At 38.6% G+C, this 17,868-nt stretch overlaps 1 protein-coding gene across 1 annotated transcript in view; it reads right to left on the reverse strand.

Annotated features, from left to right (window-relative positions):
• Positions 1-15,384, reverse strand: part of hcn1 (hyperpolarization activated cyclic nucleotide-gated potassium channel 1) — a gene marked incomplete at its 5' end in the record, with an annotated part of 100,205 nt that extends 84,821 nt beyond the window's left edge. Inside the window, 2 exons of the mRNA XM_081390703.1 lie at positions 3,197-3,620; positions 15,029-15,384. Of these exons, the coding sequence (XP_081246829.1) occupies positions 3,197-3,620; positions 15,029-15,384 (780 nt within the window). The remainder of the gene's footprint in view (positions 1-3,196; positions 3,621-15,028) is intronic.
• Between the last annotated feature and the right edge of the window lie 2,484 nt (positions 15,385-17,868).

Here is a 17,868-nt window from a genome sequence, read left to right on the forward strand (position 1 = left end):
CAACATTTCAGAATGATTTCTGAAGGATCATGTGACACTGAAGACTGGAGTAATGATGCAACTTTGCATCACAGGAATAAACTACATTTTAAAATATATTCAAATAGAAAACAGTTATTTTAAATTGTAATAATATTTCACAATATTAATGTTTTTACTGTATTTTTATCAAATAAATGCAGTCTTGGTGAGCATAAGAGACTTCTTTCAAAAACATTTAAAAATCTCACCTTTGAACGGTAGTGTATTTACTAAAATATTAAAAGGTCTGACTGATGTATGATGTGATATTCTCAAAATATTTGGCCTGGCACATATATTGCTATATCTACTCTATATATTGTTGAACCTAGCTGTGCTATAATAACCTGCCGTTCTTGTGTTAGAAGCACATCCGGATTTTGAAGTGTTAGACGCAAACATATTTTGTTGATCCTGAAACAACATTCCTGTTCGAAAATGTAACCCTAATCATATCCCGACCCCTAAACCTAACCCTACCCATACGTTATCCCTAAAATCAGAAGGAAATGAAGGGTGAATAACACTGATGTAGAAGCACCTAACCCTGGTTGTAAGCCTGAACTTGACATAAACTGTAAACTTGTCCCTCAAATCTGATTGGTTGATTAAAATGTTGTTCCAGGATCAACAAAGATGTGAAATCTTGGTGAAATCAGGTTCTGCGTGTTAGAAACCATGGAAAATAATACCGTAGCAAGGAATGTAAGGAATTCTGGTCAATTAGACCTTATTCGGGAAACATGATCTTGTACTTAAAACCATTATGTTCATTTTCCCATTCAATTCAAAGCAACAATTTAAGCATGAATAGATTTACACAGAAATAATAAGGTTTGCTCCATAGAATGTATGTGCACTATTCTACTTGAAACCCCCCTCCCCCTCTATTTAGGTGTCTCAATAGAGAGAGCAACAGAGAGAGAAAGAGAAAAACAGACACAGGGGAGTAAAGACAGGAAGTAAAAGGGAAAGACAGTGTTATACTGCAGGGTTAAGAGAAAACAAAAAGAAACACTGCTAGATAATAGGAAGAAAATGGAGATAGAGAGGGAGGCAAACCAGAAACAGGAGATATGCAGAGACATGTGCATATAAGCATGAGAAAGATTGCATATGCAAGATTGCATGTGCATGAGCAACCTAATATAATCTACGTTTTCTCTTAACCTATCAGGCTCTACCGAACATCACGTCTGCTCTGCGTCGGCCTCTTGATTCACACACCAGGTTTCACTGAAGCCCTTTTAGACTCTGCACCATCTCACACTGCAGCATCGTGATCCACGCGCTAACTCACGTCACAGCTGTGTTTGAGCGGATCAGGGTAGCGTGACTTTATTCAACATGGCGTCTACGGTGTGGTATATAGCGCACAGACCTGCTCACGACAGGATTGAGACAGAGATAGCGAACCCCGGATTCGGAGCATGTGCCAGCAGAGCAACCTGAGGTCGGGAATAAACACTCGCTCCTCCCCAACAATCAAAACATCTCTCTGAGAAGGGAATGGAAGAGGGTGGGGGAGGTTTATGTCTGTCTGACTGTGGAAATACTATGCAATAATGCATGTGATGTGCAATATATATACACAGTAGATATAAATATGCAAGTAGCAACTTGCCTTGCAATAAAGAAACAGCATGGCAGTGAGAGGTCAGAAAGAAAGAGAGAGTGAGACAGGGCTGATAGTCATTTCCCAGAATGCATCAGAGCAGCATGAGAGAGGGTAAATTGTGTGTATAATGTGGATGCTTCTGGGGATGCCGTAAATAAGTGCTTGGTAAAGCCTCTGGCCAGGTTAAGCCTGTGGTTCTGGATTGCTACTTTAAAATGTAATTTTAGAGGTTAGAGGTCCAAACATATGACGCTTTTAGCGCCACTTACTCTACATTTTACTTTGAAAGTGTCGCAAATCGGGCAAGAATCAATGTAATAAAATTTTGCAGATCCCCAATGTGCCTGGGTTGGATAAATCCCATAGACTAACACTGAAATAGCCTACCCAAAACATGCTAGAAACTGCATAGCAACAAGCTAACAACCACTCAGAACATCTTAGAAACCGCATAGCAGCAATTTGGGCATCCCACACAACAACCTTCATGATGGTAAGTTTAAGGCCATGTTTTTAGCACTAGGTGTTTTTGGCACTGGATGTTCTTCTACTTTGTAGAGCATTTTGTCTACGTAATGTCAATGGAGTCCCTGTCTTGGCTAATACAACGGTAGATGGGCAGCAGAACACAATAGTAATGAATCAACCGTGATTACTGTTTGTTTTACTCTTCCTGAGAGGGTACATCTGTATTTCAATTAGGTAAGATCAGAAAGCGTCGACTCTGCTTGCCCTGGCTTGGGCGTCTGCCAGCTGAAGAGGAAGATGAACCGGCTTTAAGAGTTTAATAACACACAGGGAACCAAAACAAAGAGAGATATCTTTCTTCTCCTTAGCAGCTCACCAAACCTCCTTGAAACTAACCTTATATGATGGTTTCAATATGATGTTTTTTTATCATGCAACAAATCTTCAATGGCAAAAAAGGGTTGTCTGAGTTGGGTTAACTTTCATAAAATAAGCTGTAATTTACTGTACAATTGGTTAGAGATAATAGCAGGTGGGAAGCAGAAAAATGCAGTGTTTTTTCTGACAGAATTGACCTTAAAGTGAAACAACGCTCTTGTGAAACTGGTCCGTTTGGGGAGGGCTCGCAAACCGCATGCGTCATGTAAAGATTAATGCTTTGTATTTTAACTTGGGGTGTCTCAGACAGTGGTGGGAGTGAAGTGCTCTAGCATAAATACCGAGGCAGTTAATAGTTTTTCTCAGCTGCTCATGCAGCGTTGAAGAGGTCGGTTCCTCTTCCCGCTCTCGCTCCCCAGTGCGGCTCTTGAGGTGTCGCCAAGGGCTAAGCAGCAGATATGATTACCTTAACCCCCAAATAAGTCTCTCCACGTCTAAAGAGCGTGTGTCAGAGGTCTCATGCTGCAGAACAACATCTGAGCTCAAAGCACCTTGGGTCGATTGCTTGACACACTTAAATGTGCACAACGTCAACTAACATCTCTTCTTGTTCATACGGGAAGCTAACAAATTCAAGACATGTTACTAAAGGCCATCTGCATCATAGTTCGTTCACACACACACACACTCATGCACACACTGTCCCCTCACCTCCTCCCACTGGTGGATGTATCTGATGAGGCGCGAAAGCCTGAGAAGACGGAGCAAGCTGAGGATTTTGGTGAAGCGTACGATACGCAGCGCTCGGGCAGTCTTGTAGACCTCTGAATCGAAGCCTTTCTCCACTATTAGAAAGATATAATCCACCGGGATGGAGGACAGGAAGTCTACCACGAACCAACTCTTCAGGTAGTTCATCTTAATGACCTTTGGGTCCAGGATGATCTCCGAGCTCTCCTCGTTCACAATTCCCGTTCGGAAGTTCATGACCAGGTCCACCAGGAAGATGGTGTCCGAGGCCACGTTGAACACGAGCCAGGTGGTGGTGGTTTGCTCGGAAAAGAAGGTAATTCCCACAGGAATGATAATTAGATTCCCCATCATCATGATGAGCATTATCAAGTCCCAGTAGAACCTGCGGGGGAGATAAAAAGTGACGTGTTAATGTGGGACCAGTTGAAGGCAAAACCGTTTCTCTCCCAGCTTAGCAGGGTTGTGCGACATTCAGAATTGAACAATTGATTCCCTTTCAATTCATGAATGTGAATTTGAGATGATTTGGCCACACCCCATAGGAAGTTGAATTGGAATGTGAATCAGAATGACAGTAAGAAGAATTTACTGAACTGCAATTCAACACAGTAAAATGCATTCTGTGAAATTTTCTACCCTGGTACACAAAAATACATTTATTAAATATGATGAGATACACATATACACTACCATTCAAAAGCTTGGGGTCAGTGAGAATTAATACTTTTTGCAGCCCAACCATTTTCAACATTGATACTAATAAGAAATGTTTCTTGAGCAGCAATCAGCATATTAGAATGATTTCTGAAGGATCATGTGAGTAATGATTACTGTTTTGAGTGTGAAACAGTATTTTTCCATCAAATAAATGCAACCTTGGTGATCCTTCTTTCTGAAACATTACACAAATCTTACAGACCCCAAAGGTTTGCTGGCATATCAAAATATCGACAAGGCCTATAAATCTTCACACTTTAAGCGTTTTACATCATTTATTTTCTTTATGAACTTTGCCTCTCTACCCACTCAAATTCAAATTGCAATTCTACATTATTTTTGCTACCTCAATTCAAACTGGATTTTAAAAGGCATTCTCTTTTCAGTTCTCAATGGCGCACAACCCTCCAGCTTAGACGGCATGAATTTCCTAAATTTCCTGATTTGGATACATCAGCATCCCCTTCTGAAGATGAGCATCAAAAACACAACATTTGCTGTTTTCTACAGCAGATATGACTGAATTTTTAGTCAAACGTATGGCTTAACCTTTTCCATTACCAGATCTATCAAAGCTTTACCCATGAATTGACTTTACAACCCCTTCAAAAGCACTTGCGTTCCCTCCCATCCTGACTCTATTCCCAATAGCAGAAAAACGCTAGCCTTTTTCAGCAAGAAGATGATGTAGCAGGACTAGCCAGATTAAATCCCCGCTCTTTTCCGCTGGAATGCCCTCACTCCGACAGCCCTCAGATATTTGTGATATTTCTGTGGGTTCTGCCTAACAGACTTCAGCCTGCAGTCCGCACACGATGCACTACAGCTCATTTCCCTGTCGCTTTTGATATCACAGCCAACACTTCCTGCTGGATTGCCGCACTGTGACAGCGCAGCACAGATCGCGCTTTGCTCTCTGGATGAGGAGGCAAAGAGCCACAGGACCGAAAATGAAAGACGGTGATTGTAACATGAGAGGGTTTCCCTTTCTTATGTGAGTGTTGTGTGTTTACAACCGTCTGTGTGTGAGATTCTGCTTTGCTTGTACAATACGCAGTAAGCTAATTAAAGGTACAGGGTGTAATTGCTGAGCCAGCAGCACATGCACCCTCAGGAATTAGCCTGTGTTTTGAAAACATGTGAATGAAGCCGCCATGGGGTGAATGGAATCGCGGGGGCAGTTTTGAAGGTGTTTGTTGATGCAGTACCACCAACTGCCTGCTGGGCCCACCAATAATACCATGTGTACTTTATTAATGCGTATTGCTAGCTAGCTAAAAAAAATGCCCACTTGCTGACTAGTTATTTAATGCACTTCTTACAAGGACAATCTCCTTGGAGAAACCTGAGGTTAAATGTCTTAATCAAGTGCACAATTGGGATAGTTCATAGATTGTTCCATAAGGAGTTTGAACCAGCAGACTGATATTTCGGTTAGGCAAAATTGGCTGATATTTAGCCATTTTAGATTATTGGCAAGAAGCATGAAATCTTACTTTTTATCTAAAAGTCTACAAACAGACCTTTTGATAATGGGAAATGCACAAATTGTTTTCATAATTTTAAAAATAAAATTATTTATTTTATACAGCTGCTATACTGTAAAACTCATACACACAAACGCATGCACGCACACGCATGGTTTATGGAGACTTTCCATAGACATAATGATTTTTTTAATGTACAAACTGTATATTCTATCCCCTAACACTAACCCTGACCCTAAACCAACCCATCACTGAAAACTTTTTGCCTTTTTACATTTTCAAAAAACATCACTTAGTAGGCTATGATTTATAAGCTGTTTTCCTCATGGGGACCAAAAAATTTCCCCACATGGCCACACACACACACACGCCATTTTGGCATAGATTCGATTTTTTTATTATTTTTTTAAAGAAACTGCTACTTTTATTCGTCGACGGAGCAATAATTTGATAAAAATAGTGACTGTAAGTTTAGAAAATTAAATTAAATTTTAAAATTTATTTAAAATAGAGCACAGGTTTTTTTAAATTGTAATATTATTTCACAATAGTATTGTATTTTTCATCAAATAAACGCAACTTTAATCATAAGAGACTTCCATTGAAAACATTTAAAAACAGCAGTGTATGGACATCCGAAATGTAAATATACTGGCATTATCAATTATCAGCATTGGCCATTGAAGAACCCTTTTCAAAAATAATGTAAAGGTTTGCAGTACATATTGAATAGAACGATTTTTTTTTTATAAAATGTCATTCGTAATATTCTTGATATTTCCTTCTTTTTCTCTCTTCACCAGAGCATTAAACTCATGCGAGAGATTTTCAGTTGCTTGGCAGAAGATGAAGCTCACAGCTCGTACAGCGAGAAAAATCGCATTATGATTTCAAATCTTCAATGTTATGTAACAAGACACCCTGTGTTAAATAGACATGCAAAGAATTAAAGGACAAAACAACAGCATTTGGACTGACTGCTTATTTAATTGATTCCAAGTAAGCATATCTATTCTTTGTTTGAAAAAAAAAATATTCTTATTTAATTTATTTATATTTATTCATTCAATTGAATCATCATCCTTGATGCAAATTCCCTCTTACTGATAATGCTGTCATAATCACCCTGTCCTTCCTGACAGGACACTCTCCCATGGGCTGTTTTGATATCTACTGGTCAAGAAGATGCTTCTGATAAATAACGAAACATCAGTCAGCCTCCATTTTCATGTCTTGCAGCGTTTGTCTGCCTTGGCAGACCAGACATGTCCCTGAAATGGCTACAGACTCTGCAATGCACATAAAATATCCAGTCGATAAATTCAAGTTGTGCGTCTAGATGTCTATTTAGCTCAGGTTAAAGACTTCCATTGTTGTTCGGAAGTGCAAATCTAATGTTTGACAACAAGCCAAACCAAACACAAGTGAAGTAATTAGCAAGCATTGCTATGTTGGCGGTATTACTCGTGCCACCTAATGTGAAGAAATCTTCCTCGGCACAAAGTGAAAAATAGCCAGTTTCTATTGTCTGCCGTGAGCAGACATGAGTCAGCTCTTTGAACACACTCTGATCGGAGTCCAGCAAACAATAGAAGAGGTTTTGCTAACACATTTTCCCTAAAGCTTTTTTTCATAATGCATTATAAAAGTATTTTTAATGCATTACTTCTGCCTTGTAATGCTCCTTATAATGCATTATATGCGGTCTCATGAATAATTGTAACCACAGTTATACACCTTTAGAAAGTATAATGCATTAAAATACGACAAACAACCAATTTCAGATGTAACAAGGAATCTGTGAATATTATAATTAGTGCCGGGCAACGATTAATCGCGATTAATCACATCCAAAATTGTGTTTACATAATATATGTGTGTGTACTGTGTATAATTATTTTGTATATATGAATACACACATATGCTTGTACTGTATATATTTAAGAAAATGTGGTATTTATATATAAAATATTTATATTTATATATAATATAAATTATGTATAAATATTTTAGAAACATTTGCATGTACATACTGTATATATTTATTAAATATATACAGCAAATATTTCTTAAATATATATACTGTGTGTAAATATATGTGTATATATACAAAATAATTATACACAGTACACACACATATAATATGTAAACACAAACATTTATTCTGGATGCGATTAATCGCGATTAATCGTTGCCCAGCACTACTTATAATGCATTTTTTCTTTGGTTATACAATGCATTATACGTAAAGGCTTTAAGTAAAGTGTTGCCCAGATTTTTTGCAATGCTTGCAATGTTCAGAGGTCAGCGTATACACACACACATGCTGTAATTGCATTAATGTAGCTACTGTGTCTTGTAAAGACCAAAGCCAGACGTATTTTGACGGGCGCCGGGCTGGCCTAGAGAACCACACAAAATGTCCTGGCCGCTGATAACGGCATACATCCATGAACTAAAATAGATGCTTTCAAGAATCCTATCTCATGCTAAAAACCCCTGGCTGGTGCCTCCGATGTGGCCGACGCACTTGGCTGTAATGGATCTGAGCGAATGAGAAAAGCTCTCGGCCTTGCTTTATAAATATCTACTGATTCTATATCAAATAATTGTCTGTGCTTCGGTCCAAACAGGCATCTTTGGTTAATAATATCCACTTAGGTTATTTTTATTTTTGGGGGCTCTAAATAGGTGAAAGAATGTATTTTTGATTGCTTATGCTGTTGGTTGCAGTATAGCCAGGATTGTGGATGAAATGCATGTGGAGTATATGCAGAGGTATATCGAGTACTCGTATTGAGAGGGTTTTGATAAGCCGTTTTGCTTTTGTAACTGTAGCCTTGACAACCGACTGACAGACAGGCTGCATTGTCAGAGGTGGGATGGTTGCCATGTGACCATCTGTCCTACTGGAGAATACTAAAGACAAGCATAGAGGACGTGACCTCCACACAACGGTTGTATATGCTCAAATGCGCTTTTCTATCTCTCTGCAGCTGCTGCAACTTTACCCCAGTGTGAAATATCGTTCTTTAAAGAAATAATGAAAAAAGAAATTTAAAATTCTGTCATGTATTGTATTAATTCTCAGGTCATTCCAGAAACCTTCATAATGAATGTGAATGAGGCTGTCAAGCTCTCAACTTGCGCACTAGATTCCAAGTCTTCTGAAGTTATACGATAGCTTTGTGCGAGAAGACATTTAAGGTGTTTTTCACTGATAATCTCCCTCTGCAGTGAACTGTTGTCCGGCACAACTGCATCATTGAGTCACTGAGTTGAACTCAAGAACCGAATCAGTTGGAAATTCTGAATCATCAATGAATCACTCAAACTGGTTTTATTATCTGAATCGACCATTGAAAAGATTTGACTCTAGTAAATGATTCGCTCATGAATCATTCAGCCCGTTCTCATCCCAAGGCGTCATATAGAGTACTGACACTTTTGACATTCGTCTACATCGAACGCACATGGTACCCTTTAGCATCAATATGAGACGCAGATAGATATGGGCCAGAAGGCGCCTCCTGGCGGTCTAACCCTAACCCTACCCCAGACCTAAACCTACCCCTAACCGAACAAAGCTCTGTGCGTCTCATATTGACGCTAAAGGGTGCCATGTGCGTTCAATGTAGACGAAATGTCAAAAGCGTCAGTATATGATGCCCTAGAATGCGTTGAATCATTCATCTGCTTATGTCAGACACATACAATGCAAAAATTTTATGTATATAATTTTTGCATTATATACTGTATATATAATACTACTGTATATATAAAATAAATATATATAGCTTTATATGTTGCATGAAAAAAGGGAATTTCAGAGGACATGTTATAAAGTGCAAGATGTAAAAGAAGAAAATAAAAGTCATACAGGTTTGGAACAACGAGGGTGAGTAAATAGTGACTATTTTTAATATATATTAAATATATTATATATATATTGTTATTTTTGGGGGCCGGACATGAGAGACAGATTGCTCTTAACCTGCTATGGCCTGTTTGCAGAGATCTGCAGTCACTGCATTCATAAATTGGGCATTTTTTAGCATTGCATCTGAGAAAAAAAGAAACAGACTCAGGCTATTTCGAGATTACCAAGGGGCATCAATTTGAAAAAGAAAGTGAGACACACAACCACAAAGACCTTCATTAGACTTTGGGACACGTCTTTGAGACAAGCCTCCAAAAAGCAACAGCAAAAAGCATCAATAATGCAAGACAAACTTGCATGCCCCTAAAAATAGAGGTTAATCTGGGTTTAGAAATCAGAGGCCGTTTGATAGGGAGAAGGAATCTGCTCACATACAAATCCTGCTTTTCCACAACCTGTGTGATTAATTTATAAGCCAGAGATTTGACTCAGGCTCATCTGTTACCTGATAAATCCTGCCACTAAAAAAGTAAGAAAAAGAAAAGAAAAAAAGGTGAAGGAATTCTGGAAAGGTGACGTCAGTCACGTTGTAAAACCCAACAAGTTAACTCAACTCACACCGATTGAGGAAACTGATTGCGGCAAACCATTTAAGTTTAAAAATAAATACATATGAGTATTGTGAACTTTTATATATTGAGTCATCAATATCGGTTCAACTCTATCGGTTTGAGTTGAGTTAACTTGTCGGGTTTTAGAATGTAGATTTTCCTTCTCCCTGTGAAGAATTGTGTGCACAGCAATAGGCTGGTCAAACAGGGAAAGCAAGAGGCAGATGACATGCAATATGGAGGACCGATAAAAGAAACACACGACTGAGTCACGCGTGACGAAAGCCGATGACAAAAGGGCTCGGTCCACATCAAGTCAAGCATGAGCCCTTTTCTGAAAACAATGACTAATGAATCTTACTAACCTCCTATTAATCTTTAAAGAACCACACTGGGATATTGAGTTTCCCTGATGCTTCAGAACCAAAACAGCACACGTGAATGCTGTTGTCACTCATGTGATGTTTCTGGTTCCAACATTTTCAGCTCATAGCTGTGATGTTATTGCAAGAAATTTAGGAAAGAATTTCCAAATTTCACAACATTAACTGAAAAAAGCATACAAAAACAGCAGTTCCTTGTGTGGGTGAGAAAGGAAAGCCATTGTAAATGAGCAGACAATACCGAAGCCTGCCAAGTGTAGCCAGTATCGCACGGTTCAGGCTTTCGTCCATTAAAAGCAATAACGACAGTCATCCTCCTATTTGCTTTCTGTCCACCGTCTCCTTCTCCATATCTTGTTTTCTCTTTCTCACCTGTTTTCTCCTTTTATGGTTCTTTCTTTGATGTAAAGCCTATTTGGCAAGTGCGATCAAAGGCTCAATATTGTGTGTACCACCTGCAGAACTGAAGCATGGCCATCTAAAGGGCCATTCACACAGAACATGTTTTTCCATTCCACTGCACTATTTTTTCATTGTTTTTCAAGGTAAACACGCAAGATGGACGCCTTTAACTGTAGCGCTCACGTCTTGTGTCTTTTGCAGCGTCTTGCACATGACACGACATTCTAAAAACATGGTGCTCAAGCTAAAATAAGGGGTCATTACATGAGAAATCAAATTTGCCTTGTTCTTTTGACATATAACAGGTCTTTGTACCATTAAAACATCCTGCAAGTTTAGCTTAAAATGTCCTCCTCAGCCTATAGCTTGTGATATCACACGGGCAAATTAATTTGCATATGCCTGCCTCCAGAGCAAAAGCAATCAATAGTTTTACATCATCGCACTATAAGCCCCGCCCACTGGAGTTCAGTTGCTTAACGGATGACACTTGCCTACACTGGATATGAAGGTCACGTCAAAAGCAAATAAAACCCATTATAATCATTGATGCTGTCTAAACTGATACAGCATACAGATGTGTGTCCACTTTACTCCACAAGCTTGAATTTGCTGACAAGAAGACAATTGGAGGAGTAAATAGAAGCATAAAGGAATGTTCTCTTTGACACATCCAGTTTAAACAGCTCGTTTGAGTCTCTGTAAAGACTTCAGAAGGATACCAGCGTCAGGAACAAGTGATTGTTTTTTTTAATGGCGTCCTGGATTGTGTCTGAGGATTGTATATTTGTTCAGAGCTTTTGAAAGCAAATTGTTTTGTAAATTAGGCACACTGTAATGGAGAGTTTGCAAAGAATCTTTTGTTAAAAGATGAAGCAGTCAGCTGTGTTGGATCACAAATAGTAAGTAAACGATTTCCTATTGCTTTGTCTGTGAATGACAAAATACGTTTATTTCAGCTTCATTTCAGTTAGCAAAAATACAAAGTTCTGTCATGAAACTCTAGATGGTGCAAGCTAATAATAGGTCCTTAACTCAACCTGCTTGTAATCACTTCATTCGAGTAACCCCAGAGTGCAGTCTGGACGATTGGGGCGGGGCCAATAAGATTGCTGTATTATAAACCAATGAAATTGGGGGTGGGCGGAGCGACACATGTAGCCCCGCCTTAATGTGTAAGGCGGGGCTACATGTGTCGCTCCGCCCACCCCCAATTTCATTGGTTTATAATACAGCAATCTTATTGGCGTGGACGCTTGAGGCATGAGTTTGGCCTACTACAGAAATATGAAGTGATAACCATGGCGATTTCAATAATCAATTGGATGATGTTTTGATTAACTTAATTTGAGTTAAACAGTTAATATGACTTAATAAGTTAGATGAAGTTACTGTAAAATAAACAATCCCTTCAGACAGACCGCCGTGTAATATAGCCTACGTGCTGCTAAATCTGGGGAATGAATTCTTTATTCGTGGCCACGATATATAGCCTATATATACTTAGGTCTATATCAAGTGTCAAAATTATTAGTATAGCGCTCAATTCACATTGTTTTAAAGCAGCTTTACAAAAATTCAGCCCTGCAGTGCTGAAAAGTGGGGAATTTTTTTTTTATACTAAAACAAGATATTATGTCGATCTATAGCAAATATTATTATTTACAGTGCTATGCATAAGTTTAGACACCCATGCTAAAGTTGACTAAAAAGAGGAATAAAAAATCATCTTTTGGAAATTGAACTTAATGCCTTAATTAAAAAAATTAGGAAAAATCCAACCTTTAAGGACACCAATTTTCTTTGCGAATGAATAATGTATCGTAAATAAATAAATGTTCTTCCTTAAAATACAGGGTGCATAAGTTTGGACACCCCTATGATTGCTAAGCAGCCACGTCCTTTGTACATTATGGCAGAAAGGTCAATCACGTTACATCACAGGGTTAAGAGCGATGTTAATCTCGTTCAATGTGTGTTGGACATCTAATCCGATCTCACCTTCTCTCATCCCTGCTGTGATGTTGGAGGGCTTTACACAAACCATTCTGATCGGTTTCAGGGGTGGCATAACCTAGGGCCCTAGAGGTTAAAGACCTGAAAGGTTGTGGGATTAAATCCATGAACTATCCCCATTGTGTTCTTGAGCGGAGCATGAGTTGCTTCCTGTAATAAGTGCACTGAGAGCCGCATTGCATAAAAACATCAGCTAAATGTCAAGTAGAAGCAGCAGTGGAAATTTACTTCCAGAAGTTTTGATGGCTCAGTCCTGTTGTGCAGTAATGACTAACCTCTGTACCTTGAAAAAGTGATGGATATGATTGTGTTGTAACTTAAATTATTCCAAAATATTTCTAGGTTACAACAGACTAGAAGTTATAGTGAGTAGATATCGCCATTTTTGCCATGCCATGAAAAACTGGCAATTTATTAGGATATATACAAATCATCATCTTTTTGTATCAGCAATCAGCAACTTCTGTTCTTTTATTAAACAGGATTAAATGTTTTAGAGTAAGACAAACCAATTACGTCACTTACTGGATGATGATGTCATCGCTTTTGTCAGTTAAAGGGGTGTTACAAAAGACTAACAAGATGGAAAGTGATATTGAAAACAAGATTTGTTTGAAACATTTGTTTAGATAAAGAAAAAATAAAGAAACACCTTGAGAATTCCTTAATAAATAGCCTAGTTTTCATGTAATAGACATGGCATTTGTTCAAACTGGGGTTATGATTTAAAATTCATCCCTGTTTACTTAATTATGAAATTGTAAGTAATATGCATACTGGCTATTATAATAATTATAATAATATTTGATTCTGTATGTTAAGACTTATATAATGTTGATTTGAAAATGAACTGCATATTAGGAATGACCCTGCTTTTGGTAGTTATAGTGCCTTGGGAGAGCGACTTCTGAGTTGTTATGTTTTTACACGTTACACATGATATGCCAAAGCAAAGTACATGAAGCACATGGAATAAATAAAACAGTGAGGCAGGTGGGAGTCGAGCTAATGACCCTGTAAGGGATAAAGTTTTCCGCATTCATGGAGAGCGTGGAGCTGTTTTCAGCACCATGGAGAGCGTAACGGGCAGATGGGAAGTTGAAACTAATGATCAGACATGTTATTGTTTTCTATCTATCTATCTATCTATCTATCTATCTATCTATCTATCTATCTATCTATCTATCTATCTATCTATCTATCAATCTATCTATCTATCTACCTTTCTATCTATCTATCTATCTATCTATCTGTCTGTCGGTCTACACAATTATGGTAAAAAAAATACTGGCAGCTTTGCTTGACATAACTTTACTGTAAAAACATGACAATGTATTTTGCTGACTGTATAACTGATTTTTATAACTGATGTTATATATTATATACTGTATACCATATTTGAGCTATCAGGTTGTTACTGTAAAAATGTACAGATTATCAGTCAGGTGGTACAACTGACAGCCACATGATGACTTAGAGTTCATCAAAGCCTCATATATATATATATATATATATATATATATATATATATATATATATATATATATATATATATATATATATATATCCCTATTGATTTATTGAGGTTAGATTCTAACTGAAGACTTTAAACCTTCAAATAACCGACTCCAATTGGTGCACAACCAAATGAAATGATGTAATAATTCCATTCCTAAGAGGCTATTTGACAGGAATTATGTGATAACTGCAAATTATTTGTCCGTAGTAGTCTCATTAGAAGTATATAAGCTAGTCAAGTTGTGCATGAAGCATTCTTCTGGGGGGCACTGTTTGAAAATCCACACCTTTCACCTGACTAACGCGATTAGCGTTAAACTGCTTTAGATCAACTGTGCAGCTCTAAAATTGGCATGGGCTGGTGACAGCCACACGGGATCATACAGTGTCACGAGATAAAACAATAGAATAATCCGCGTTTATGCCTTAAACAAGACGTGATCTCGCAGCCACCATCGTTCCTCCTCACGGCAGACACTAACAGCTATGTGTTTACAATGCCAAAGAGTGGTGCATCATTCCCTGCGCGCACCAGCACACGTCTTATACAACAGCAGAATGCCCAATGATGGCAGGTCGGAGACGTCCCATGATGACTGCCGTGCCATTTATTCACCGAGATGACATTCACCCCTACTCATGCCAAGGACATTGCATGCGTTCCGGTTCCCCGAAACGCCATGCAAAATGACTGCAAACGCGCCGCGCGGCGCACGCAGAGCCCATTTTACATTGACCTGAGTGTGCGTGGGAAGGTGACTTTCCACACTCCTTACCTAAAATCACTATAGGGGTGAATGATCCAATATCCAGCCGTCTGCACTCTCTCCTGCTCTTTCTCCACGGCTTTCTGACTCCCGAACATCCGCAAGGAGAACTTATTCACCCCGGGCTGCATCATGGCTCCAAATTGCCGCTGCATAAACCCGGATTGCCTGGACGCGGCGTCTATATCGTCAAAACCGACCATGGCTTCTTCCCGGTCCCCCTTGCCACCCACTGAGTTGGCGTGGTCTTTCATGTTCTGGCTCCCCATGCTGTTCTTCAAGATCGAGTCTTGCCTCTGGAACACATTATTCCCATCCACTTTCTCCTCTTTGTTGCTCGAAAACGAATTGGATTTGTCTTCCATGGCGGTTTCAGAACGTGCTGTCTCCGGGTGCGGAGGACAGGCTACGCGTAAAAGTCGAAAGGAGCAGCTGGCGGCTCTTCTGTTTCATTGGACGTCCCTCAAACCACCGCTGCCTCCAGTGTGAGTGCTGCTGCACAACTGAGAGGCAGAGTCGTGGTGAACCCGACAGGATCAGCTTTCTTGGGCTGCTGCCATCTACTGTCGGGATTGAGCGCGGAACCGCGTCCCGTTTCTCTCCACTGCGCTGCATGCGCGGATATGCTTCCACACTGAAAGGGTGCCAAAGGAATACAATTTGAACATGATGTTGTAGATGCAAATCGGGGTTATGTAAAGCATTTGGGAAGGGCATGTTTTATTATGAGGTGAATTGAAATGGCAATTATGTTATGAAAGACTAACATCTCTGTGGTTAAGAGACGATCTATAAAATCTCATATGCCATAGGGGTTTATGGAATGACAAAATCGAGTATAATTTTTAAAGAATTTATACATATATTTTGTATTATCGTAATGGTAGACTCTATTATTGGTATTTTGATATAGGTATCAAAATATATATATATATATATATTAATTCACTTATTCGTGTTTTGAATTAATTTATTAATTTATTTACTTATTTATTTATTTTAACAATCAGGTGAAATAATTACAACTGAATGGTACTTCATCTCATTTGGCTCTTTTCTCTTTTTACTTGATGGCCACAATCCAAAGAATTATTATTTGAACAAAAGTCTGGCATCAGTCCAAAACCAACTTCACATTATGTAACCGTTTAAAATCAAAAGTCTGTAAACAGTATAACATATTATATAATGTATATTATAAAACAGTTCTGACTGGGCTGGCAGTTCTGATTGGATGGGCCATTCGAAGTCATTGTAAAGGCCCATAGGAAATTCCAGAGCGAATAGCAACCCAATCATTACATTTTATCATTTAGCAGACGCTTTTATCTAAAGCCACTTATAAATGAAGAACATCACAAGCATTTGTCATACAAGAGCCAGCAATATTCATATATCTAGCGCTGACAGAAAATATTAAATGTAAGTGACCGGTGACTGGTTACTGGCTGACGCATTTATCACATGAAAAACCTACCTTATATTGCCAGCCCTATATGGCAATATTTCACATTTATATTTTAAATTCAAGACTATCGACCTGGTTTCAGGTTAAATCCACTGCCAGTATAGGGACATTTTGAATCATAAAACAGCTTGAGATATGGCTAACTAATCTTTCTGGGTCTTTAAAACCTGCTCTCATCTGATTCTTTCAACCATGAGAGAACCGCTCCCTAATAACACTGGAAGCATTGGCCCTGAACTGATAGTTTTCCCAAAATAAAGCTTTTCTTGTGAGTGATCTGATACCATTTGTGAGAAATGTGAAAAAGTCTACTTTATGGACCCTGCAAACATTATCGTTTAATAAATGGCCCTCAGTGCATTTAATGCATAAAACACAATATTTAAATGTGTAGTATTTAAAATTTGTCTTTCAGTGTCAGCTCATCCAATTGGTTTCATTCTTACAAGCTGCTCCCAGTTGCATATATCTGATTTAGAGATTCAGAGAACTGTGTGCCAGTTGTGGAAATATAACAATGCTCATCAGTTAAAACTGGTGAATTGATGAAACCAGACCAAGCCCACCTGCTACCCTGCCATCCTGCTATGATGTGAGGCTTAAAACACCACATTTTCCCATTTCATACATAATGATTTTGAACTCGCCAAAATCAGAAGCTATGGTAGATTCTGAAAACGGAGGCAATTTCGGCATCTCATTAACTGCTTGTTTACCATATTATAACAACAAAACAGTGGTGGATTGCTAGCGCTGTCATTTAAAAGGTTTTGAAAGCTTTATACAACGTTCAAAGGTTTGGGGTCGGTTAGATTTTTAAAAATGTTTTTGTAAGAAATCTCTTATGCTCATCCAAGGCTGCATTTATTTGATCATAAATTCAAGAAAGAAAGAAAAAATGAAATATTATTACGACTTAAAGTGCCTACATGCAACATCTCCTGACACCTTGTCAGCTCACAGTGGGTGCACCTATCCGTATCCTATTTTCCTATTTTCTGTCGGGTCCGATTTTTCGCGCGCTGTCTGCGGATGTGACGTCAAGCGTGTTCATGTTAAACGTTTCAGATCACTCTGCCACCACCGTTAGTCAGCAAACAAACTTAGTTTCTCAAACAATATATGTATTTCACTGTTCTTACCTCTGTAAACAATGTTGACTTCTTTGCAGCGTATGACTTGTGAAGTGTGCACGTACGAGAGCGAGCAGAAAGGAAGAGCAGTTCCGTTTTTTGGCCACAGGTGTCAGTCGACACCTCTTTAAAATTTTAATGTATTTCTATTCTTGTAATGGTAAAGCTGATTTTCATCAGTTATTACTCCAGACTCACTGTCACATACAGTCAAACGTAATGCATTAAAAGATTGCGTTACTCCCTAA

This window comes from Scardinius erythrophthalmus (genome assembly GCF_964197995.2).
Source record: "Scardinius erythrophthalmus genome assembly, chromosome: 17".
Taxonomy (NCBI): domain Eukaryota; kingdom Metazoa; phylum Chordata; class Actinopteri; order Cypriniformes; family Leuciscidae; genus Scardinius; species Scardinius erythrophthalmus.